Source organism: Geotrypetes seraphini, chromosome 6 (genome assembly GCF_902459505.1).
Source record: "Geotrypetes seraphini chromosome 6, aGeoSer1.1, whole genome shotgun sequence".
Classification (NCBI taxonomy): Eukaryota; Metazoa; Chordata; class Amphibia; order Gymnophiona; family Dermophiidae; genus Geotrypetes; species Geotrypetes seraphini.
The window spans coordinates 571,925-597,631 of NC_047089.1; the positions used below are offsets into that span (position 1 = coordinate 571,925).

At 43.3% G+C, this 25,707-nt stretch overlaps 1 protein-coding gene across 2 annotated transcripts in view; it reads right to left on the bottom strand.

The window, feature by feature from the left end:
• The window catches only part of LOC117362014 (FH2 domain-containing protein 1-like), a 122,795-nt gene that overhangs the window by 35,243 nt on the left and 61,845 nt on the right, over positions 1 to 25,707 (bottom strand). For both annotated transcript variants that reach the window (XM_033947730.1, XM_033947731.1), the window contains exon 5: positions 13,843 to 13,928. In XM_033947730.1, coding sequence (XP_033803621.1) covers positions 13,843 to 13,928 — 86 coding nt within the window. The remainder of the gene's footprint in view (positions 1 to 13,842; positions 13,929 to 25,707) is intronic.

Here is a 25,707-nt window from a genome sequence, read left to right on the forward strand (position 1 = left end):
AAAATGATAAATCACCTGGACTGCATGGTATTTATCCCAGGGTACTAAAAGAATTTAAACATGAAATTTGTGACCTACTGTTAGTGATCTGTAACCTGTCGCTAAAATCGTCTGTAGCACCTGAAGATTGGAGGGTGGCCATTGTTACGCCAATTTTTGAAAAAGGTTCTAGGGGAGATTCGGGAAATTACAGACTGATAAACCTGGGCAAAATGGTGGAAACAATTATAAAAAATAAAATTGTGGAAGGAGTGGCGAAGTGGTTAGAGCTACAGCCTCAGCACCCTGAGGTTGTGGGTTCAAACCCAACGCTGCCCCTTGTGACCCTGGGCAAGTCACTCAATCTTCCATTGTCCCAAGTACGTTAGATAGATTGTGAGCCCATCAGGACAAACAGGGAAAAATGCTGGAGTACCTGATTGTAAACTGCCTAGATAATCTTGATAATATTTAAAATAGGCTTCCATTTTTTTCAAGGCCAAACATTCTCCCCGAGGATCTAATCAGTTAAGCCAATTATAGATTGCATAGATGACATGAGCCATCAAGCTGCATCATATTGTTCTTTTAGGAAACTAGCAAAGACCTACTTGTTTAAAAAATTTCTATTTGATTAAGAACCCTGTACTGTATCTGTGCTTTTTACATATTTGTATCTCATCACTGAATGTCCAGTTCTCCTACTTGTAAACCGCCTAGAACTCTTTGGGTGTTGGCGGTATAGAAAATAAAGTTATTATTATTATTGATAGGCGGTATATAAATACCTAAATAAATCAATTTAATGAGACAGAATCAGCATGGGCTCAGCCGAGGGAGATCTTGCCTCACCAATTTACTTGACTTCTTTGAAGATATGAATAAACATGTGGATAAAGATGAGTCAGTTGATGTAGTGTATCTGGATTTTCAGAAAGCTTTTGACAAAGTTCCTCATGAGAGGCTCCTGAGAAAATTAAGAGTCATGGGATAAGTGGCAAAGTTCAGTTCTGGATTAGGAATTGGTTATCAAATAGAAAACGTCTGAAACGTCGGAAGTGACCAGTGGAGTGCCGCAGGGCTCGGTCTTGGGTCCGATACTATTTAATTTGTACGAGACCTGCCCCAAAGACTTCAAGGTAAGATTAGTAACATAGTAACATAGTAGATGACGGCAGATAAAGACCCGAATGGTCCATCCAGTCTGCCCAACCTGATTCAATTTAAATTTTTTTTATTTTTTTTTATTTTTCTTCTTAGCTATTTCTGGGCAAGATTACATTATTTGCCGACGATGCTAAGCTATGCAACGTAGTGGACAGCGCAACCGTGCCCGACACTATGAGGCAGGACCTACTTTTACTGGAAAATTGGTCAAATACTTGGCAACTGAGTTTTAACGTCTAAAAGTGTAAGGTTATGCACCTTGGTAACGGTAACCCCTGCAAAACATATACCCTGAATAGTGAAACCTTAACAAGAACTGTCGCAGAATGGGACCCGAGTGTAATCATTAGTGAAGATATGAAGACTACCAATCAAGTGGAGAAAGCTTCAACCAAGGCTAGACAAATGCTGGGTTGCATCCGAAGAAGTTTTGTCAGCCGAAAGCCTGAAGTTATAATGCCGTTGTACAAGTCCATGGTGATACCTCATCTGGAGTACTGTGTTCAGTATTGGAGGCCACATTATCAAAAGGATGTGAAGAATATGGAATCGGTTCAGCAAATGGCCACTAAGATGGTCTCAGGATTCAAGGATTTCCCATATGAAGAACGTCTAAGCAGGCTGCAGTTATATTCTCTCGAGGAACGCAGAGAGAGGGGAGACATAATAGACGTTCAAATATCTTACAGGCTGAGGTGGAGGAAGATATCTTTTTCCTTACAGGTCCCACGGCAACAAGAGTGCATCTGCTCAAACTGAAGAGTGGGAGACTTCATTGCGACATCAGGAAGTACTTCTTCACCGAAAGGGTGGTTGATCGTTGGAATGGTCTTCCACATCAGGTAGTCAAAGCCAGCAACGTGCTTGACTTCAAGAGACAATGGGGTAAACATGTAGGTTCACTCCGGGGAAATACTTAGGGGAGGGTTCTTTTAAGGGGAGGGTTCTTTGAGTGGGCAGACTTGTTGAGCCGTTGGCCCTTTTCTGCCGTCATACTCTATGTATCTATGTATTTTTCTCAATGGAGGAGAGTAAACAGTGGAGTATCAGTGGGAATGGCACTATTTAATTTATTTATAAATGATCTGGAAATTGGAACTACGAATGAGGTGATTAAATTTGCAGGTGTTTAAATTTGCAGATGACACTAAACATGTCAAAGTAGTTAAAACGCATGCGGACTGTGAAAAATTACAGACAGGCCTTAGGAAATTGGAAGACTGGGCATCCAAGTGGCAGATGAAATATAATGTGGACAAATGCAAAGTGATGCATATTGGGAAGAATAACCCAAATCACAATTACGGGATGCTAGGGTCCACCTTAGGGGTTAGCATTCAAGAAAAAGGATCTAGGTGTCATTATAGACAATACAATGAAACCTTCCACTCAATGTGCGGCGGTGGCCAAAAAAGCAAACAAGATGCTAGGAATTATTAAAAAAGGGATGGTTAATGAGACTAAGAATGTTATAATGCCTCTGAATCACTCCATGATGCAACCTCACCTGGAGTATTGTGTTCAATTCTGGTCTCCTTATACTTAAGAAAGATATAACGGCACTAGAAAAGGTTAAAAGAAGAGCAACCAAGATGATAAAGGGGATGGAACTCCTCTCATAAGAGGAAAGACTAAAAAGATTAGGGCTTTCAGCTTGGAAAAGAGACGGCTGAGGGGAGATATGATTGAAGTCTACAAAATCCAGAGTGGAGTAGAACAGGTACAAGTGGATCGATTTTTCACTTTGTCAAAAATTACAAAGACTAGGGGACACTCGAAGTTACAGGGAAATACTTTTAAAACCAATAGGAGGAAATATTTTTTTCACTCAGAGAATAGTTAAGCTCTGAAATGCATTGCCAGAGGTTACGGTAAGAGTAGATAGCATAGCTAGTTTTAAGAAGGGTTTGGACAATATCCTGGAGGAAAAGTCCATAGTCTGTTATTGAGAAAGACTTGGGGAAGCCACTGCTTGCCATGGATCGGTAGCATGGAATGTTGCTACTGTTTGGGTTTTGGTCAGGTACTAGTTAACTGGATTGGCCTCTGTGAGAACAGGTACTGGGCTTGATGGACCTTTAGGCTTACTCAGTAAAACACTTCACATACCTGCCTCACGCTTTCTTGAATTCAGACACAGTCTGTCTCCACACCTCTACCAGGAGACTATTCCACATCATCTACCACCCTTTCTGTAAAGTAGTATTTCCTTAGATTACTCCTGAGCCTGTCACCGCTTAACTTCAGCCTATCCCCTCTCCTTCTGGAGTTTTCCTTCATTTGAAAAATATTTACCTCCTGTATAATAATGCCACAGAGATATTTAAACATCTTTATCATATTCCCACTTTCCCATCTTTATTCCAAATGCATGCTTGAGTACCTGAATAAATTCATGTAAACTGTTCTGGGCTCCCTTGGGAGAATGGTATAGAAATAAATAAATATTACATAAGGAGTGTGTGGCGCAGTGGTTGGAGCTACATCCTCAGCACCCTGGGGTTGTAGGTTCAAACCCCGCGCTGCTCCCTGTGACCCTGGGCAAGTCACTTAATCCCCCCCCCAGGTACGTTAGATAGATTGTGAGCCCACCGGGACAGATAGGGAAAATGCTTGGGTACCTGATTGTAAAAACCGCTTAGATAACCTTGATAGGCGGTATATAAAAACCTAATAAACTTGAAACATTAATGGACTTCTGTTCCGCCCGTACCTTGCAGTTCTGGGCGGATTACAAAAGAAACAGCTGGACATTTCCAGGAGAATTACAGGATGATTGGAGAATTACAATATACATTAAGGTTGCACCATATCTATGTTTAAAAAAGGTTTAGATAAATTTTTGGAGAAAAAGTTCATAGTTCATTATTGAGACAGACGGGGGAGAGGCCACTGCTTGCCCTGGGATTGGTAGCACAGAATGTTGCCACAATTTGGGTTTCTGCCAGTTATTTGTGACTTGGTTTGATCATTGTTGGAAATAGGATACTGTGCTAAATAGACTGACTATTCTTATGTTCTTATGGTACAGAGGCATTATAATATTCTTGGTCTTATTTACCATCCCTTTCCTAATAATTCCTAGCATCCTGTTTGCTTTATTGGTCAGCGCTACACATCAGGCTGATGGTTTCATTGTATTGTCTATGAAGACACCTATTTCTTTTTCATGAGTGCCAACTGCTAAGGAGGACCCTACCATCTGGGAACTATGAATCAGATTATTCTTCCCAATGTGTATCACTTGCATTGTGCACATTAAACTTCATCTGCCAAATGAATGCCCAGTCTTCCAATTTCCTAATGTCTTCCTACAATTTTTCACAATCCACATATATTTTGACAACTTTAAATTTGTAGATAATTCTGGAGGCCACATTATCGCAAAGATGTGCTGAGATTGGAGTCAGTTCAGAGAATGGCCACCCGGATGGTCTCGGGACTCAAAGATCTCCCGTACGAAGAACGGTTAGACAAACTGCAGCTATACTCGCTCGAGGAGCGCAGAGAGAGGGGGGACATGATCGAGACGTTCAAGTATCTCACGGGCCGCATCGAAGCGGAAGAAGATATCTTCTTTTTCAAGGGACCCACGGCAACAAGAGGGTATCCGTGGAAAATCAGAGGCGGGAAACTACGAGGTGACACCAGGAAATTCTTTTTCACTGAAAGGATGGTTGATCGTTGGAATAGTCTTCCACTGCAGGTGATTGAGGCCAGCAGCGTGCCTGATTTTAAGGCCAAATGGGATCGACACGTGGGTTCTATTCACTAGGCAAAGGTAGGGGAGGGTCATTAGGGTGGGCAGACTAGATGGGCCGTGGCCCTTATCTGCCGTCTATTTCTATGTTTCTATACTAAATACTAAAGTCACCTGGCTTGTCATTCTGATTTCCAGATTATTTATAAATATGTTAAATAGCACCTCTATTGAGAAAAACTGAAGGGAGATAGGTTCAAAACAAATGCAAGGAAGTTTTTTTTCACCCAGAGGGTCGTGGACACTTGGAATGCACTGCCGGAGGAAGTGGTCGGGCAGAGTACGGTACAGGGATTCAAACAGGGATTGGACGGATTCCTTAGGGATAAAGGGATCGTGGGATACTGAGAGAAGTATCCAGGAAATAAGTATAGAATCACGACCAGGTCGTGCATGTGCAAAACCGGAGGGTTAGGACTTCGATGGGAAGATAGGACTTCAATGGGAAACCAGGGTGGCAAGGGGGCCCCTTCTGGTGATTCAGACAGGTGACCTGTTTGGGCCGCCGCGGGAGCGGACTGCTGGGCATGATGGACCTATGGTCTGACCCGGCGGAGGCACTGCTTATGTTCTTATGTTCTTTAACCCTACCCTGTTTTCTGCTCAATAATCAATTCCTAATTCAGAAGAACATTGCTTTCTATCCCAAGACTCTTTAATTTTCTTAGGAGTCTCTCATGAGGAACTTTGTTGAAAGCTTTCAGAAAATCTAGATCCACATATTTATTCACACCCTCAAAGAAATTAAGTAAGCTGTAGAAGCAAGACTTCCCTAGGCTGAATCCATGCTGACATAATCCCATTAAACCATGCCTGGCTATGTGTTCTATAATTGTATTCTTTATAATAGTTTCCACTATCTTGCTCTGAACTGAAGTCAGACATATCGATCTATAATTTCTCAATTACCCCTGGAACCCTTTTTAAAAATTGACGTTACTTTGGCCACCTGCCAATCTTCAGCTGGTATAAATACTGATGCCCAACTTTTGTCAAGGAAAATGGGCTCCAAGCGCTGTTTTAGAAATGGTGCTCAACCCATTTATAGAACAGCATTCCGTATAGACTGACATGGGGACAGAATTTGTCCCTGTCCCCATGGTTAACAGTAGAAAATCATTCCCATGCCATTCTTTAAGAAGAAAGGGAAAAATCAGAGTATGACTCTTCCTCAAGCCTTGCATTAAAGAATCCTGGTGTAGAAGGATTGAGATAGACACTAAAGAATGACACGGAATGGTTTTCTAGTGGCAAAACTTTAGTGCAATTTGTAGAATGCCCGCCATATTGTTCCAATCAAGAAAAATGTTCCATGCCCCTTAAAATATGGTGTGCTGGGCTAATAAAGGGCTCCTTTTACAAAGCCACGATAGAGCCACTATCTGTAGGCCGGCGAGGTAAATGCTTTGATGCTCATAGGCATTTTATGAACGTCAGAGCATTTACCTCCACCACGGCTTTGTAAAAGCCAGTAAAAATAACCAAACACAGCAACAACATAATTATATAAGGAGGCTCTTAAAAAAACCACCAGCCCAAGGGCAAATAGATGGTGGACACTTGCAAGAGTTATTCAATAAATGTATCTCTCCTGATAGGACCAACACATCCTCCTCTTCATCATCCCCGAGCTCTCCTAATACAGTAAATTATGTGAAATATATTACTGTGGTTAAGCACAGTTGAATGACTTTATATTTCATGTAATATACTGTATTAAGAGAGCTGCCCTGCCAACTATCGACCAATCTCCCTCCTCCCTTTCTTATCCAAGCTACTCGAACGTGATGTTCACTGCCACTGCCTGGATTTTTTTTTAATCATCCCTAGCCATCCTTGACCCACTCCAATTAATAATAATAATTTTACTCTTATATACCGCCAAAGCCATAATAGTTCGAGGCAGTTTACAATAAGAAGAGCTGGACAATCAGAGAAATAGTCACAATGTAAAGTCATCGAATACATCTAAGCAGAATAAAGAGATCAGGCTTTAAGAGTTCTTAGGTTACAAATTGCTTTAACAAGTTTGTTTTTACTAGTTTTCTAAAACTTAGATAGGATGAGGAGTATGTAATAAAGTTATCTAGCCAATCGTTCAGATGACCTGCTTGGAAAGCAAGTGTTCTGTCCAGGTATCTTTTGTAACGGCAGGCCTTTATTGTTGGATAGATAAACATATGAACTCTATGTGTTGGCCTAATAGAACAATCCAAAATTAAAATGAGAAACCAAGTACATAGGGGCCGACTCCTCCTATCCCCTTCTGGATTTGTCTGACTCCGTTGGTTATTCGATGCCTGTTTGGTGTTTTTTTTTGTTTTTTTTGGTGTCTCCAAGCATTCTCCCCACTCAGTATCCTTTCGGGATACTATCTTCCGAATCATCAACACTTGGTCGACTGTCGGCTTTCCCCTTCCTCTTAGTTTAAAGCTAGCTCTATTCCTCTCTTGATGTTGCTTGCTAGTAGTCTAGTTCCCGCCATGCTCAGGTGTAGTCCATCTCTCCTGAAGAGCTTATGGACTACATCTGAGCACAGCGGGAACTAGACTACTAGCAAGCAAAATCAAGAGAGGAATAGAGCAAGCTTTAAACTAAGAGGAAGGGGAAAGCCGACAGTCGACCAAGTGTTGATGATTCGGAAGACAGTATCCCGAAAGGATACTGAGTGGGGAGAATGCTGGGAAGACAACAAAAAAACAACAAAAACACTAAACAGGCGTCGAATAACCAACGGAGCCAGACGAATCCAGAAGGGGATAGGAGGAGTCTACTACAACTAGAAGGCAAAAGGGAACAAGAGGAAAGGAAAAAACACAAAAAGGATGGGAAAAAACATAACAAGGAAGCATACCAAGTACCACAAGGGGAAGACAAGAGAGACAATAAACAAGAGTCTGCAGAAGGGGACGGAAAGAATAATGAATCACATGGGAAAATAACAAGAAAACAGAACTATGGAGACTTACATTGTATGTACACTAATGCAAGAAGCTTGAAGAACAAAATGGGGGAACTGGAAATCATGGCCAAGGATGAGAACCTAGACATCATAGCAATCACGGAAACATGGTGGAACCAGGAAAACAGATGGGACACAGTACTGCCAGGGAACAAGCTATACCAGAGAGACAGGACACATCAGAGAGGAGGAGGAATAGCACTGTACGTAAGGGATACCATTCAATTGACCGGAGTGGATGCAGCATTGACAAATGACCAACTGAAATCAATATGGAATAAAATACCAGGAAGAAAGGGAACCGAAATAAAGATGGGCCTGTACTACCGCCCACCTGGGCAAGCAGAAGCAAAGGATGAAGAACTGAGAGCCGAGTTGAGGCGAGAATGTAAAAATGCAACCACCATAGTTATGGGAGATTTCAACTATCCCGGGATAGACTGGAGCCATAGAGTTTCAAAATGCTCAAAGGAATCGGAGTTCCTGGAGGCGGTACGGGACTGCTACTTGTAACAGCTTGTCAAGGATCCAACGAGAGGGACAGCTACTCTGGATTTAATCCTCAATGGACTGAGAGGACCTGCCCACGAAGTGGAAGTAGTGGGACCATTAGGAAACAGTGATCACAACATGATCCAATTCAAAATGGAAATAGGTAGGCCAAAGGGGAGGAGAACCATTGCAACAACGTTCAACTTCAAGAAAGGGAACTATGATGCCATGAGACAAATAGTTAAGAGAAAACTCAGGGACAGGCCCAGAAAGGCACAGACGGTGGAGCAAGCCTGGACCCTATTCAAGGACACGGTGAATGAAGCACAAAATCTGTATATATCCAGGTTTAGAAAGGGGTGCAGAAAGAACCAAACGAGAAACCCAGCATGATTAACCAATGAAGTTAAGGTGGTGATAGGAGACAAGAAAAAATCCTTCAGGACGTGGAAAAAGGATAAAACCGAGGAACATTGGAAAGAGCACAGGAAGCATCAAAAAGAATGTCACCGCGTGGTCAGAACAGCAAAAAAAAAAATAAAAAATAAAAAAAAAGAGTATGAAGAGAGACTTGCCAAGGAGGCACGGAATTTTAAACCATTTTTTCAATATGTGAAAAGAAAACAACCAGTGAGGGAGGAGGTGAAACCCCTGGATGAGGGAGACAGGAATGGAGTGGTAAAGGAGGAAAAGGAGGTGGCGGATAGATTAAACACGTTCTTGTTGGTATTCAAAAAAGAGGACATATCCAACGTGCCGGAACCCGAAAAATTCTGCAAGGGAGACCAAGAGGAAAAATTATTGTGCATGGAAGTAAGCCTCGAGGACGTACTCAAATAGATAGACTAAAAACGGACAAATCTCCGGGCCCAGACGGAATCCACCCGAGAATAATAAAAGAGCTGAGAGACGAAATAGCAGAGTTACTACAGCAGATTTGCAACCTATCCTTGAAAACAGGGGTAATCCCGGAGGACTGGAGGATAGCGAATGTTACACCTATCTTCAAGAAAGGATCCAGAGGCGACCCAGGGAATTAAAGACCAGTCAGCTTAACCTCAGTTCCGGGGAAGATGGCCGAATAACTAATCAAGGACAGTATCAACGAGCATATAGAAAAAAATAAGCTGATGAGAACAAGCCAGCATGGTTTCTGTAATGGTAGATCATGCCAGATGAACCTACTACACTTCTTTGAGGGGATAAGCGAAAAATTGGACAAAGGTGACCCCATAGACGTAGTGTACCTGGACTTCTATAAAGCCTTCGACAAGGGCCTCAAGAGCGCCTACTAAGGAAACTGTGGAACAACGGAGTGGAAGGGGACATACACAGATGGATCAGAAACTGGCTGGCAAATAGGAAACAGAGAGTAGGAGTGAAAGGTCACTATTCTGACTGGAAAGAGGTCATGAGTGGTGTCCCGCGGGGGTCAGTGCTGGGACCGCTCCTGTTCAATATATTTATTAATGACCTGGAAGCAGGGACGAAGTGCAAAATTATAAAATTTGCGGACGACAGAAAACTCTCCGGTAAGGTTAGTACAGTTGAGGAATGTAGAGAACTCCAAAGGGACCTGAACAAACTGAGTGAGTGGGCAATTAAATGGCAGATGAGCTTCAATGTGGAGAAATGTAAAGTTATGCACATGGGGAAAGGTGATTAAATTTGCGGATGATACGAAGTTATTCAGAGTAGTAAAGACGCAGGGGGATTGCAAAGATCTGCAACGTGACATAATCAAGCTCGAGGAATGGGCATCGACATGGCAGATGAGATTCAACGTGGATAAGTGTAAAGTAATGCATGTCGGTAATAAAAATCTCATGCACGAATACAGGATGTCCAGGGCGGTACTTGGAGAGACTTCCCAGGAAAGGGACTTGGGAGTTCTGATTGACAAGTCGATGAAGCCGTCTGTACAATGTGCGGCGGCAGCAAAAAGGGCAAACAGAATGCTAGGAATGATAAAGAAGGGGATCATGAACAGATCAGAGAAGGTTATCATGCCGCTGTACCGGGCCATGGTACGCCCTCACCTGGAGTACTGCGTCCAGCAATGGTCGCCGTACCTGAAGAAGGACACGGTACTACTCGAAAGGGTCCAGAGAAGAGCAACTAAGATGGTTAAGGGCTGGAGGAACTGCCGTACAGCAAAAGATTAGAGAAACTGGGCCTCTTCTCTCTCAAACAGAGGAGATTGAGAGGGGACATGATCGAAACATTCAAGGTACTGAAGGGGATAGACTTAGTAGATAAGGACAGGTTGTTCACCCTCTCCAAGGTAGGGAGAACAAGAGGGCACTCTCTAAAGTTGAAAGGGGAAAGACTCTGTACAAACGTAAGGAAGTTCTTCTTCACCCAGAGAGTGGTAGAAGCTGGAACGCCCTTCTAGAGGCTGTTATAGGGGAAAACACCCTCCAAGGATTCAAGACAAAGTTAGACAAGTTTCTGTTGAACAAGAAAGTGCACTGGTAGGGCTAGTCTCAGTTAGGGTGCTGGTCTTAGACCAGAGGGCCGCCGCGTGAGCGGACTGCTGGGCATGATGGACCACTGGTCTGACTCAGCAGTGGCAATTCTTATGTTCTTAAACCTGATGTACAATTAAACGATGGGGGGATATTATTGGGGGAAGGCAACCTAGAAAGAGACTTGGGGGTTATGGTGGATAAAACAATGAAACCGGCGGCACAATGCGCTGCGGCCTCGAAAAAGGCGAACAGAATGTTGGGCATTATCAAGAAAGGTATCGCTACCAGAAGCAAGGAGGTTATCCTCCCGCTGTATAGGGTGATGGTGCGACCACATCTGGAGTACTGCGTTCAATAGTGGTCGCCGTACCTTAAGAAGGATATGGCGATACTGGAGAGGGTCCAGAGAAGAGCAACAAAAATGATAAAGGGCATGGAGAATCTTTCGTATGCTGAGAGACTGGAGAAGCTGAGGCTCTTTTCTCTCAAAAAGCGGAGACTTAGAAGGGATATGATAGAAACTTACAAGATCATGAAAGGTAGAGAGGGACAGATTCTTCAGACTGGCGGGGGCAACAATAACTAGAGGGCATTTGGAAAAATTGAAGGGAGACAGATTAAGAACAAATGCCAGGAAGTTCTTCTTCACTCAAAGGATGGTTGACACCTGGAATGCACTGCCAGAGGAAGTAGTAAAGCAGAGTACGATTTTGGGTTTCAAAATGGGACTGGACAAATTTCTGAAGGAAAAGGGGATTGTAGGGTACAATTAGAGGGGTACTATACAGTACAAATGCTTTAGAGTAATAGATCACTTACAGGTCATCGACCTGGGGGGCCGCCGCGGGAGCAGACTGCTGGGCATGATGGACCTATGGTCTGACTCAGCGGAGGCGATGCTTATGTTCTTATGTTGTTCTTATGAACCAAGAATAGATTTGAAACAAAGACAAGCAAATTTGCAAAGAACTATTGGTTCCAGGGGCAACTATTGAAGTTTTTGATAATAGGGAGTTGTGTTCCCATTTTTTTATTTTTTATTTTTAACAAAAATCAATCGAACTGCCGAATTTTGAATAATGATCTCTTCCTGGTCAGATCCAAAGTCCACTTCTCTATCCTCTTCTTTCTTGATCTATCCACTGCAGACTACTGCCTTCTCCTTGACATGCTGTCCTCACTTAGATTCCAGGGCCCCGCTCTCTCCTGGTTTTCTTCCTATCTTTCACATTGTATCTTCAGTGGTGGATCCTCCTCCACTGCTCTCACTATTGATCAGAGTATCCCAGGGCTCTGACCTGGGATTTCTTCACTTCTCCATCTATACCCATTCCCTTGGTACTTTGACTTCCTCCCATGGTTTTCAATACCACCTCTATGCTGATGACTCCCAGATCTACCTCTCTACATCTGAAATCTCTACAGAAATCCAAGCTCGAGTCTCAGCTTGCTTGTATGACATTGCTACCTGGATGTCCTGCTATCACTTGGCCAACACTGAACTACTTCCGCCCCCCCCCCCCCCCCCTCTACTACACACTCTCTCTCTCTGTAGATAACAGTCTTACTGAATATAAACAGATTTTTGGACCAAAAAATAGCCCCAAAATGGGGGTCTGAGTTTATATTTGGGTCCTCAAGCCTGTGCACTCTCCCGCCCCCCACCTGAACCCGTTGCAGGCCTCCTGTGGACCTGCCTTAAGCCCTGGTGGTCCAGCAGTGAGCCGGGACAGGAGCAATCCTTCCCATGTCCTGACCTGGCCAACTGTTAACCACCTTGCTTACCTCTTGGACCCCTCTCCAACATATCTTTTGAACCTTGGTGGTCTAGCAGTGAACCAGGGCAGAAGCGATTTTTCTTCGCTCCTGCCCTTTGCGGAGCCATATTCAGAAATGGCTGCTCAAGTTGCCAGGGCAGTCTCATGAGATTGCTCCTGTTCTGGATCACCACTGGACCACCAGGGCTTAAGGGAGGACTGCAGTGGGCATCGGAGGGTGGGTGCAGAGCTGGGCAGGAAGGGAGGGAAGGAAGGAGGGCTGGGTGCAAGCCAGGGGAAAAAAAAAAAAAAAGTTACCTCAGTTTATAGTCGGATTGGTTTATAAATTGAGTATATATGGTATCCTCCCCGTCTCGTCAGCTCGGAACCTTGGTGTCATCTTTGACTCATCTCCCTCTTCTGCACAAGTCCAACAGACCGCCAAAACCTGTCACTTCTTTCTCTAGAATCTGACTTTTCCTCTCTGAGCACACTACCAAAACCCTTATCCACTCCCTCATCACCTCTTGCCCAGACTATTGCAACTGACGTAACCATCTCCTTTTCAAACCATTGAGAATGCTGCTGCATGACTGATATTCCAGCAGAGTCGCTATACTCACATCACCCCTCTCCTCAAGTCACTTCACTGGCTCCCTATCCACTTCCACATACAGTTCAAACTCCTCTTATTGACCTACAAGTATATTTACTCTTTAGTTCCTCAATTTCTCCCCTCTCTTGTTTCTTCCTATGCTCCTCTCTAAAAACTCCATTCATCAGGCAAATCTCTCTTATCTATACCTTTCTCTTCTACTGCCAACTCCAGACTGCGCCTTACGCCTGGAGCAAACTGCCCGAGTCAGTACATCAAGCTCTATCCCTGGAACTATTAAAATCCAGAGTAAAAGCCCACCTCTTTGAGAATGCATCTGACGCTTAGCTCCTCGCCCTAAGCACCCTGAGAAACTCCCTAAGCCACTACTTGTCCTGTTGACTACTGAGCAGGGACCGTGCCTATCAGCACCAAATAGTAGTAGAAGAGGAGGCAGCCTCTGGAGGAGCTGGAGGGTTATCAGACATCCAGATTTCCCCGGATCTGTTCTCCTTTTGAGAACATGGCCAGGGTCCGGATGGCTTTTCAAAACCCGGCACGGAAAATCTGGTAACCCTGCTTGCACCATTCCCTACAAGGCCTTCTGTTCTGCACCATTGATTGCCATTTTCAAAATTCAATCAATTAATCCATCTCACCTAGGAACATCAATCAAGAGAACAAGGAAGAGCTCAGCTTCTACAAGATGACATCTTTCCCCCTGGAAGGACTTCAGTTTTTTCACCTGGTGAAAAAAAGAGAGGGTAGACAGTATAATTTTACTTGATTTAAACAGGAAAATAAAACAAAATATGAATTGGTCAAATGGACACAATAACTGAAGTTCATGAAACCAGGAAGAGTCCTATGGATTACGAACAGGTTGAAAGACAGAAAACAGAGAGTGGTTTTAAATGGTCAATATTCCCAATGGAAAGGGTAAATAGTGGGGTTCCCCAGGACTCGGTGCTGAGACCACTGCTTTTCACATATTTATCAGCAATCAAGAGATGGGAATAAACTAGTGAAAGAATTAAATTTGCTGATGGCACAAAGTTGTTCAACATTATTAAATTGCAAGATGACGTTTAATGTGAGCAAGTGCATGGGGAAAGAGGAACCCAAACTATAACTACATGATATTAGGAGTTACTGCCCAGGAAATAAATCTAGGTGTCATCGTTGAGGATACATTGAAACCCTCAGCATGCAGCAGCAGCAGCTATGAAAGAACACTGAATTTTAGAAATTATCAGGAAAAGAATGGAAAATAAAGATGAAAATGTTCTAGTGCCCTTGTATCGCTCTATGGTATGGCTACACCTAAATACTGTGTGCAATTCTGGTCACCATTATTTCAAAACAGATATAGCATAATTAGAAAAGGTACAGAGGAGGATAACGACAAAAATGATACAAGGGATGGGACGACTTCCCTATGAGGAAAGGCTAAAGCAGCTAGGGCTCTTCTGCTTTGGAGAAGAGATGGCTTAGGGGATGATATGATAGAGGTCTATAAAATACCAAGTGGAGTGGAAAGGGTAGATGTGAATCGCTTGTTCACTCTTTCCAAAATACTAGGACTAGGGGGCATATGATGAAGCTACTAAGTAGTAGATTTAAGAGAGACTGGAGAAAATATTTCTTCACACAACGTGTAATTAACTCTGTAATTCATTGCTGGAGAATGTGGTAAAATCAGGCCATTAAGGAGATGGCTTAGGAAATCCAGTGCTTATTGCTAGGATAAGCAGCATGGCATTTGTTTTGCTACTTGGGACACTGGGCTTGATGTACCTTTGGTTAGTCCCACTATGGCAATTTTTATGTTCTTTATCACAAAGAACTGCCATGCCATTGCAAGGAGAAAGTGTGCCTGGTGGAATGCTGTCTGTCTGGTATGTAAATAGGAAAAAGTGGCTGCACTGAGACAATGTTGTTTGTCAAGTTTTTATAAGGTTTGGGGTTTATTAGATTCTTTATAATCCTCCTGAGAGCTTGCTTATAATCTGTACTTTATTGGGCGTAGGTTTCTTGTTGAGATATTTCTATTATTAAATACAAATAAAAATTTTTAACTAAGGAAAAAAAAAATAAAGAGCAAGGTATGATGTATAATCCAAGACAAACTGAGGCAAGACCTACAGGGATTTTATTGCAAACCCTCATTTGCAGTGTAGACAGGCTCTCTCTCTTTTAATTCTAATCTCTCCTGTTCTGAAATCCCTGCAACTTTTTCTACAACTTTCACGTGTATACTTTGTGCCTTCAAGTCTGCTCAGAAATTATCTTCCCTATGCACTGATTTAACTCAGTTTATGTATTACGTATTACATTATTGTTAACCGAGTCAAGTTCCTCTTGGTTGATGACTTGGTCTATAAAACTAAGTTTTAGTTTACATAGCATTACTGATTTAACCCCGGGGTTCTTGGTAACAGTTAGTCATCCTAGGTAGCTGTCTAAGGGAAGCTCAGTATGATTTATTTAGGGGCATGAGACAAAACTGGAAACTACCCCAGAAAGCTGAAAAGGCAAAAACCACACACTTCATTAGTCTTTTTTTTTTTTAATTCTTTATTTATAGTTTTAATAATTGACAATCTTACAAGTCAAACAAGAAAAATACAATGTAAAGTGAAATTATAATATAAAACTCCAAATTGTTTAAAGATATCTCCTTATTACAAAGTATAATTAGTCCTCTATATATCTTAGGGACGTAGCTGAAATATAACTGAAATAAAACATAGGAAACCAAATAACAAGGAAATAAAGAATGGAGGCCTAACTGCTCATGATTAATTCTTTTCCTGAGCTATCTTGAAAATAGCAAGACTCATGTGGGAGATACTGATTGCTCTCTAGCTGAAATAAATTTGGACAACTGCTGCGGTTCATAAAAAACATATCTGTTAGCCCCCAGTTAGAACGTGTGCTTCCAAGGGTTTAATCTTAGTCTCCAAATCAGTCACTTTACTCTCTAAAAATGTTACCTTGGTCGTAAGTTCCAAGTTTTCTGAAAGTACTGAAAGTCAGTCCTGCCCCCAATCCTCCTCTTGCCCCCTTTCAGAGACGGTCTTCCCGCTCCGTGGGGCCAGCAAGAAAGATTCCCATGCCGGCATGTCCAAAAAAGACTCTCCCATTGCACCAGGACAGCTGGGTGGACTACGCTCTTCAGAGGATGGTGTGACACCCTCAAGGGAGAGATATCGCACCTCAGTTCGCACGATCTCTCCAGCCGTGGATATCTCTGATCATTGCGTTCCAGAGCTGTGCTCCACAAAGGCATCCATCTTGCCTGTTTGTAAAGTGGTTTCGTCTGGGAACACCTGGACTTTGGATTTTCTCTTTACCATCCAGTATGCAGGAAAAAATTCTTTTTTCAGGAACGACAGCATCTCGAGGAAGGCATGAGGCCGCCATCTTGTTAATGCTCCACACTTCATTAGTCTTGCTCTCTCAAGCAATGATGGAGGCCATTCCAGTTGTTGCATTCTAAACCAAATTAATCTTTACTGAGGAGTTTAGTAACTCAGTTACGGGATAGTGTTTCTGCAGGGGTAGCTTTCAGCTATTCACAGTATGTACATCCACATTGTCCTTTATACTTCACATTGAGAACAGTGATGTCTGTCTTCACTTCATAAAATACACTACTAACATCCATCATTATTCCAAAGTTCTTCTAGAACCCATGTTCAGTTTTGGTGATTTCTCTCTGGCATAGGGAGCTCAGGATACCTTAATCTCTAGATTGTAGCAATATCAATTGGAAACTCCTCTGGTCCTAAAACATTGGTGTGTTTTTTCCTCTTCAGCTTTGAGACGATGATGGGACCAGTGAAAGTATAGCTGGATATGGTAAAACTAAAGGACATAATTTGAGGTTACAGGGAAGAAGACTTAGGAGCAATGTTAGGAAATTCTTCTTCATGGAGATGGTGGTAGATGCCGGGAATGCCCTCCTGAGGGAAGTGTTGGAGAGGAAAACGGTGATGGAATTTTTAAAAGCAAGGGATAAAAATTGAGGATCTCTAATTAGAAAATAAAGGATGTAAATTAAAGAACTAAGGCTGGTATTGGACAGACCTGCACAGTGTGTGTTCCATATATGGCGATTCGGTGTAGGATGGGCATCAATGTGAACTCCACTAATATGGAACAGGAGGATGTTACTGGCCAGACTTTACCGTAGATGTCCTGCAAACAACGGGTTGGTTGGATAGGCTGGAGAGAGCTTGGACGGCAACTTCAGTATTTGGAACCTAGGACAATACCAGACTTTACAGTCTACGGCCCAGAAATATAAAAGAAGAGACAGGTTAATCTAATCATGTATTTTTTAATGGGTATAACTTATGGGCAGACTGGATGGACCGTTCAGGTATCTGCCATCATTTACTATGTTACTATTTTAAACACGACGTCCCCGTCCACCCCGGTCTACAGCCAGCGTTCCCCAGACATGAGTGGACTTAGGAAAAGGCAGCATCTTACATACTGCAGTGAGCAGTACAACATCAATACACTCATTGTAAAACTAAACAAGCCAGACTAGTACAGATCAATCCTGCAGAGTCAATCTTAACAGAACACACCTTCACCTAGTATGGAATATGTAATCACAAACTAACTCTTCCCCTTTTATAAAACTGTAGTGTGGTTTTTAGCCTCGGTGGTAACAGCTCAGATGCTCACAGAATTCTGAGCGTCAGAGCTGTTACCACCACGGCCAGCGCTAAAAAAACCGCTCTACAGTTTTGTAAAAGGGGAGATAAGAACATAAGAACATAAGCAGTGCCTCCGCCGGGTCAGACCATAGGTCCATCCTGCCCAGCAGTCTGCTCCCGCGGCGGCCCAAACAGGTCACGACCTGTCTGAATCACCAGAAGGGGCCCCCTTGCCACCTTGGTTTCCTATTGAGTCCTATCTTCCCATCGAAGTCCTAACCCTCCGGTCTTGCACATGCACGACCTGGTTGGGTTTCTATACTTATTTTCTGGTTAGCTCTCTCAGTATCCCACGATCCCTTTATCCCTCAGGAATCCGTCCAGTCTCTGTTTGAATCCTTGTACCGTACTCTGCCTGATCACTTCCTCCGGTAGCGTATTCCAAGTGTCCACGACCCTTTGGGTGAAAAAAAACTTCCTTGCATTTGTTTTGAAACTATCTCCCTTCAGTTTCTCCGAATGCCCCCTCGTACCTGTTGTCCCCTTCAGCCTGAAGAATCTGTCCCTATCCACCCTCTCTATGCCCCTCATGATCTTGAAGGTCTCTATCATATCACCCCTGAGCCTCCTTTTTTCCAGAGAGAAGAGCCCCAGCCTATCCAACCTCTCGGCGTATGGGCAGTGTTCCAGCCCTCTTACCAGTTTCGTTGCTCTCTTTTGGACTCTCTCTCAAGTACTGCCATGTCCTTTTTGAGGTACGGCGACCAATATTGAACGTAGTATTCCAGATGTGGACACACCATCGCTCGATACAATGGCATGATGACTTCCCGCGTCCTGGTTGTTATGCCCCTCTTTATGATGCCCAGCATCCTGTTGGCTTTTTTCGAGGCTGCTGCGCACTGTGCAGATGGCTTCAGTGATGCATCCACCAGCACACCCAAGTCTCTCTCAAGACTGCTGTCTCCCAACAATGCCCCCCCCAATTTGTAGTTGAACAACGGGTTCTTTTTCCCTATATGTATGACCTTGCATTTTTCCACGTTAAAGCGCATTTGCCATTTGTTTGCCCAGTCTTCCAGCTTGTCTAGGTCCTTTTGCAGGTCCTCACACTCCTCCCTGGAGCTAACTCTGCCGCACAGTTTGGTATCGTCTGCAAATTTTATAACCTCGCACTTTGCCTCCTTTTCCAGGTCATTGATAAATATGTTGATAAAATAGAAATACATAGACAAAAGTTAAATTGAACCACCAAGAAGCTGAACTCTGCATACAATGCAACACCAGAAAAACAGTGATACATGTCCCCTAAAGCAAAAAAAAAAAAAAAAAATTCCTACCTTTGTCTTCTCTGGTTTCTGCTTTCCTCATCTTCTTGTCACTCTCCTCCTTTCATCCACTGTCTGCCCCTTCTATATGACATCTTCTCTCTTTCTATGCCACTTCCAGAAACTGTATGCCTCCCCCTTCCATCTCTCCCTTCACCCCCCATTGGTCTGGCGTCCATCTTCTTCCCTTCCCTCCTCCAATGTTCTGGCATCTCTGTTCTCTTCTTCCATTCCCTCTCCCACACCCCCATGGTCTGGCATTTCATTCTATCCTCTCCATGCCCCCTGCTTTCCAACAGCATCTGCCCCCTTTCTTTCCCTCCAACCCAATTCCATCCAGTATTCTTCCCCCTTTATGTCTCTCTCCCCTTTCCCTGCACACCAATTCCATCAGCATCTTCCCCTTTCTCTCCCTCCACCACCTTTCCATGCTCCTTTCTCTCTCCCTCCAAACAAATGCAAGGCCCCGCGATGATTGCAGCTGCTGGCTCTGCCCTCCTTGGCAAAAGGCAGCCGGAAAACAGAAATCGTTAGAACAGCTGGTGGCATCGAAGGCAACACAGCCTGCTCTGCTCCAGGAAGATCCTGCGATGACTGCTTCTGCCAGCTCTGTTCCAGAAGTAAGTGCTGTAGGGGGATGGACCGGCAGACAGAGTCATTGTGGGACCTTCCTGGAGCAGAGCAGAGCCGGCCACATTGCCATTGATGCCGGGGGTAGGGGCGCATCGTGTTGCCATTGATCTTGGGGAGGGGCATCATGTTGCCGTTGATCGGGGGGGGGGCATCATGTTACCATTGATCTGGGGGAGGGGGGCTGTCACCATTGCCATTTTGAAAAATAAAATTGACAAGGTGAGTCGTCTGTTTGCCCTCCTTCAGTGGCCCCCCCCTGACAATTTAAGGCCCTAGGCACGTGCCTACTGGGCCTACCCATTAATCCGGCCCTGCTTCCTACTCCTGTCTGGCTTCTGAAAATATTTAGCTTTTGTGGGGCACAGCTAATTCTAAATGCCGATACCCTAGCCAGCTAGCTTAAGCCACAAGGGCCTTCCCTAACACATTTACTGGTCTAGGCCAGGAGACTGAAACCAATGAGCAGGATTTTAATCTTGTTTTTCAGGCTTTATAGCTTTGAAAAGTTCCCTCCAATTTTAAGATAAGAGGTTTTATTAACTTTCAGAAAGCTGTTGAAGATGTGACTTTTTCCAAAGGCCTTTCAAGAAACAGGAGACGCTTAAGGATATAGAAGGAGGGGCTGATTATTGGTGAATGAGAGGATTATTGTTTTATTATAAATGTATGATTTTTGTTTTTGAATTGTGGATGTTGATTTTGTAATCCACCAAGAACGTAGGATTGTGTGGAATAGAAATTTGTATAAATAAATAAAATTAACTCTGCCCTTAATCTAAATATTGGTCACTGTAGACTAGTGTCTAAAGGTAGTGACTGTAGCTTGAGGCATACAGTAGTGCACGGGCGTCGTTGTGATGATGTCACACGCATGCGTGAAATCATGTCGACGTCTGAGCATGCATGAAGGCCCTTCAGACAGGCCCCAAGACGCCAGTAAGGGGGTGCCAGCACTGCAGCGAAGAGAGCTGGAGAGGCGCTGGCACTGGCTGACTGCCTACAGGACGTGCCTCTCACTGTAAGAGCTGGTGCCTCGGCACACCTGAAATCTCAGGAGGCACACAGTTTGAGATACACTGCTGTAGACACTCTAAACTTTACATATAGAAAATAGAAACAAAAAGGACACAAACAAACACTCTAGTCTTCATAGTGAAGAATGTCATCACAGGATATACAATTTGCACTGCAGCCATGCATTCATGCTCTTTGCCCTTGATAGCTAGGATTAACAAGAAAAATCACCTGTGCACCTATCCTACAACCATGAAGTCACTTTTGATGCATTCGGAGGGATACGTAGCAGAAATATTAGCACCAACATGGATAGCAGGTAGGCTTCAATATCCTTGGTAAATTCTCCATAACATCTCAGATCAGGCAGCGCAAGCCTTCCAGGACATCATGTTTGATCAGCACATGGATGTCTCTGTACAAGAGAAACGGAATCTCAATACTGTAGGAATCAAATTCATCTTCAGTTTCCTCCCAGAAAGTCACATAAGCTTGCTTATACCTGGATTCATTTTGTGGTGTCATCCTGGTGCCCATGATTTGTAGATAGATGATATTGTTAAAGAGGAAATAGTTGTGCATTAGAATGAATTCGATTAATGTGGTAATAGCTTCCGGTGAGTATTACTGGTCCAGGGTAGATGGTTTTAGAAATTTTTCACATTCAGCAATGACATCTGCATGGCAAATGTTGCTGTATAGTGATTCTACATCCATTGTGACTTAAAGCGCACCCGGTGCTTAATTTGTTCAGGAAGTCCATAGTGTCTTGTATGATGCTCTTTGGGGAAATTCTGTACATGGTATCTAAAAAGGTAGACATCTATCACATGTCAATCATGCTTAGGCACCTCTTACAGATCATACCTAGGAGGTGCCTAACTTAGATGCCTCTAATGGAGGCCAGGGTTTTAAATGTCTACATTCCTTTTAAAGGTCTAAGTCCTTTCTAATGCAATAGGTGTGTCATTCTGGATGGACAGATAATATCCCCATGCTGGTGAGCCATGCAGAAGGAATCTACTCCAGCTTTTGAATCCCTCCTCCTTCATTAGAGGATTCTGCTGCCCCTTCAGTTTTTCCTTCTGAACGTGAACCAGAAAGATTCTTTCTAATCAGCTAGGTATTTCTTTTTTTTTTTTTTTTGGGGGGGGGGGGGTCATGGTTTTTGGTGGCTTTCGATGCTCAGCGCTTACCACTTTGAGGATCAAGCTCTGTCTGCATGGAAGAGAAGCAGACTGAGGTCTGTAGCTGATTTGCTAATGGATACCACAGAGAGATTGGCCAACCTGCAGAAACTTTTATGGAGTTTGAGGGTCTAGTCCCCTAGTAGCTTTGCTCACCTATTGGGTCAGAGGGGCATGAGTGCAGACTGTCAAGCATTTTAAGGTGCTCAGTTGAGCTCCACAGGGTGTCAGCTGTATTTTACCTCCTCTCTTTCATTTGCGCGGGTCCGTGGGAGTTAGAGGCTCAGTCAGACTCTGGTCCAACAGGTAGCCTGAAGATTTAGCACTGAAAGATCCGTTTGAGGCAGTTATTTCTTCTTCCAGATCCAGCTACTTTAGGAGCTCAGGCAGGTTGCAGCACATTTCCTGCACAGGTCACAATGAGTAAGGCTGTTATAGCCGAGGAGGCGGGGGAGTCTTTTTTAAAGTCTCTGCCCCTTCCCTTAGGTTTAAACACCTCCAAAAATATCAAGATCACTGGTATTTTGTTTAAGACAGTTTGGAGCCTTTGTTGGTGCCAAAATGCTGCCATGGCAGCCATCTTGGATTTTCTGATTTTTTTTTTCCAAGCTCTATAGAACCTTCAAATCACCTTGTTTTGCCTCACAACTGGTAGGGATGGAGTCCTCAGGCTCCATTACCCTTAATTCATGTCAGGTTTGTGCTGGATGGGCACCAGAAGAGTGCTCTTGTACCACATGCCACACAGCTCATGAAGGAGAGGGGGTGCAGCAGTCAGCTTAGCTTCCTCTTTGTTCTCTAAGATTGAGTAATGGTCAAGGGAGGGGGGGTCTATTGGTTGGGAGCAAATCCCTATCTGAGCCCCGGAATGGTGGTCATCTGGAGCTCAGATGACATGGAAGCCACAGAGATCAAGAGACAGACGCTGGAGTCATCTAAAGGATATTCCATGCTACCTAATATGGCATTTTCTCCAGAATTTGTGAATCTTATGTGGAGAGCTTATCTGGATGTATGAGATCCCTAAAGGAAGTCTGCCAGTGCACCAGGAAGCGCAAAGGGGCTTGGGTTCCCAGTGCATGTCTACCTCAGTATCAGAGGCTAGCCAGGATCCAGTGGGTCTGTCCAAGGGAGACTAAGAGAATGAGAGGTCTATCCCTATGCATTTGCTGTCAAAGAGCGAGCCTTCCCTGTTGCGAGATGCATGGTCACAGGCGTGCTCCTTGTCTTTCAATCTGGTTTCCTGCAAGTAAGCTAAGTCTGCCCCATGGTACTTAAGTTTATTAAGAATCTTGGCTCGCTTTATCGGAGAGGTAATTCCTGATACATTCCAGCATAGTATTCTGAATGTCTTACCACTCAAGTCTCATATGAAAACACATAATTGCAACAACTAGTGCAGTCAGTCCCCCGGGCACCCAGCCCTCATCCAGGGGAGTAGGACTATCCACACCATACTCCAAAGTATTGTTCAATTTCTCAAGAACAACAAGGTTATACAAAAGCCACTGGCACAACACCCATGCAACCCCTTCTTCCTCCTGCCTCACCCCCTCCCCTCCCCAAACCCTACTCTACTTCCCAAGAAAACTGAAGGCCATCTAGCTTCCAAGTTTGGGAGCTAGAGGGCTGATCACGATACTAGTGCTTTTGCAGCCTTTCCCTCAATAGTATAGAAAATGATCAGTAAGGGAGATATAATTTACCCACTGCACTTCACGATTATCAGCAAAAACCTGAGAACAATGTCTGTATCCATGAGGTTGCAATGTTCCAGTGGTGAAATCAAGTATCTGGAGGTGCCAGGTCCTCCAGGTGGTTAATAAAGTCCCCTGCTTTGTCCACCGATTCAAATATGTGCTATTTACCATTCTAGTTAATTTTTAGAATTGCTGGGTAAAGGAACATATAATGGCACTTCTGATCCAGCAGCATAGCACAGATAGAGTGGAAAGCTTTCCGCTTCTCAGTTAAAGCCACAGAGTAATCTTGACCAATCCAAATGGGAACAGTCTCATAGTCCAGCGATTCCCTTTTTGAGCAGTAGGCTTGGAGTATTTCAACTTTATGGTGATAATTGTCCCAGGATCGCCGATTGTTTAGAAATAACAAGGTATGTAGCTGTCATTTTCCCAAAAGTTGATTTTGAGGGAAGAGGCTCCGGAGCCGGCCAGACTAACTGGTCACTCGCTCACAGCATCAAGTGATCTATAAATTTTCTACACTGCCTTTACTGTCAAACAGGCCAAAGTGATGTATACATTAAAGACTAAAAATATTAAGAAAAGAATGCTGTTTTAAAACAGGAAAGTTTACCAAACAAGAAAAGATATTTACACTTAAACACTAAAAAGTTTAAAATTTAAATATACATACCTACCACTGCCAAGAGATTGAGCCTTAGAGAGAATCCCCATACACCATTTGGAAGAAATAAGTTTTTAATAAGATTTTTTTTAAAGTTTCTTTACAGATAGTCACTGGCAAACCATTCCAAAGTAGTGACACTAGATAAAAATGCAGAGCGACAGGTTTATTCTAGGTGTGCTTGTACAGATGATGGAATGGAAAGTCATTATATGCTGATCAAATTGAAGAAATTGTCTTATCTGATCTGAAGACGGTTTATCTTCAAAAGCTATCTAACAATGCTCTAGTAATGTTTTATGTTATTTTTTTATTTCTAAACATTCATTAAAATGTCACTCAGAAGCCATCACGACGCCTATCCAGATCAGCGTTAGTCTTGGAAAAATGATTCTACATCAGAATTATCAAGCACCTGAAAGGGAAGATTTTTATGAGCAGAGCAAGATGGCAATTATGTCCCGATTGGTGTAGCCTGATTTTAGAACCAGGAAGAGGCAGTCGGAAAATACTGAGAATGATTTTCAGCACCCACCAGCACCCCAGCTGTCCTCTCCTGCCTTTGATCAGCTCATAAACCGCATACGCGGTTTTTCAAAATTCGCAGGTGTTCCTGGAACGGAACCCCTGCAAATTTCAGGGGGAGTACTGTATATAAATAAATAAATAATACTATGGATCTGCATAGCAATGAGCCTAAGGTTTCTTCTGAAAATAAACCACCAGTAAACTCTAAATGTAAATTACCTCTGTTAAGCTTCACCTGTTCTATACCATTTGGGGTGAATCTCTTCATTAAAGTGGATAATTTTAATAAAAAGAAAGCAACTGATACATTCATATTCTTGTTTTATAAGAAATGGCTTCACAGATCTTACCTACATTGTCCCCCCAAATATGCCAAAATTTGGGTTTTCTTTTTTTTTTGTTTGCAAATTTTCAGTGGAAGCTCAACGCAAGTTACCTGCTACCCTTAATGGAGAATGATGGGAGGGGAAGTATACCAGGGGGTGGGGGGAGAGATCACAAGGAGCTAATAATTCTGAGCTTTCACGCGACTGCCCTAGTGCTAGAATTCAAAGAGCATCCGAGGGGCATCTGAACCCACAGTTCTATGAAGTTGGTGACAATGAAGGCCAGTCACTCTTCTTTTCTCACACTTTTATTAAGTTTCCCACACTCGCTTACTTAGTTTTTCTGCATCCTTTCATCCCGTTTCCCCTGTATTTTCAGAAATGATACACAAACCCGCTGCAAGACTTTTCTCACTGTCATATACTTACAACACACCATCATTGTGTCTTTGTACCATATCGGCAAAC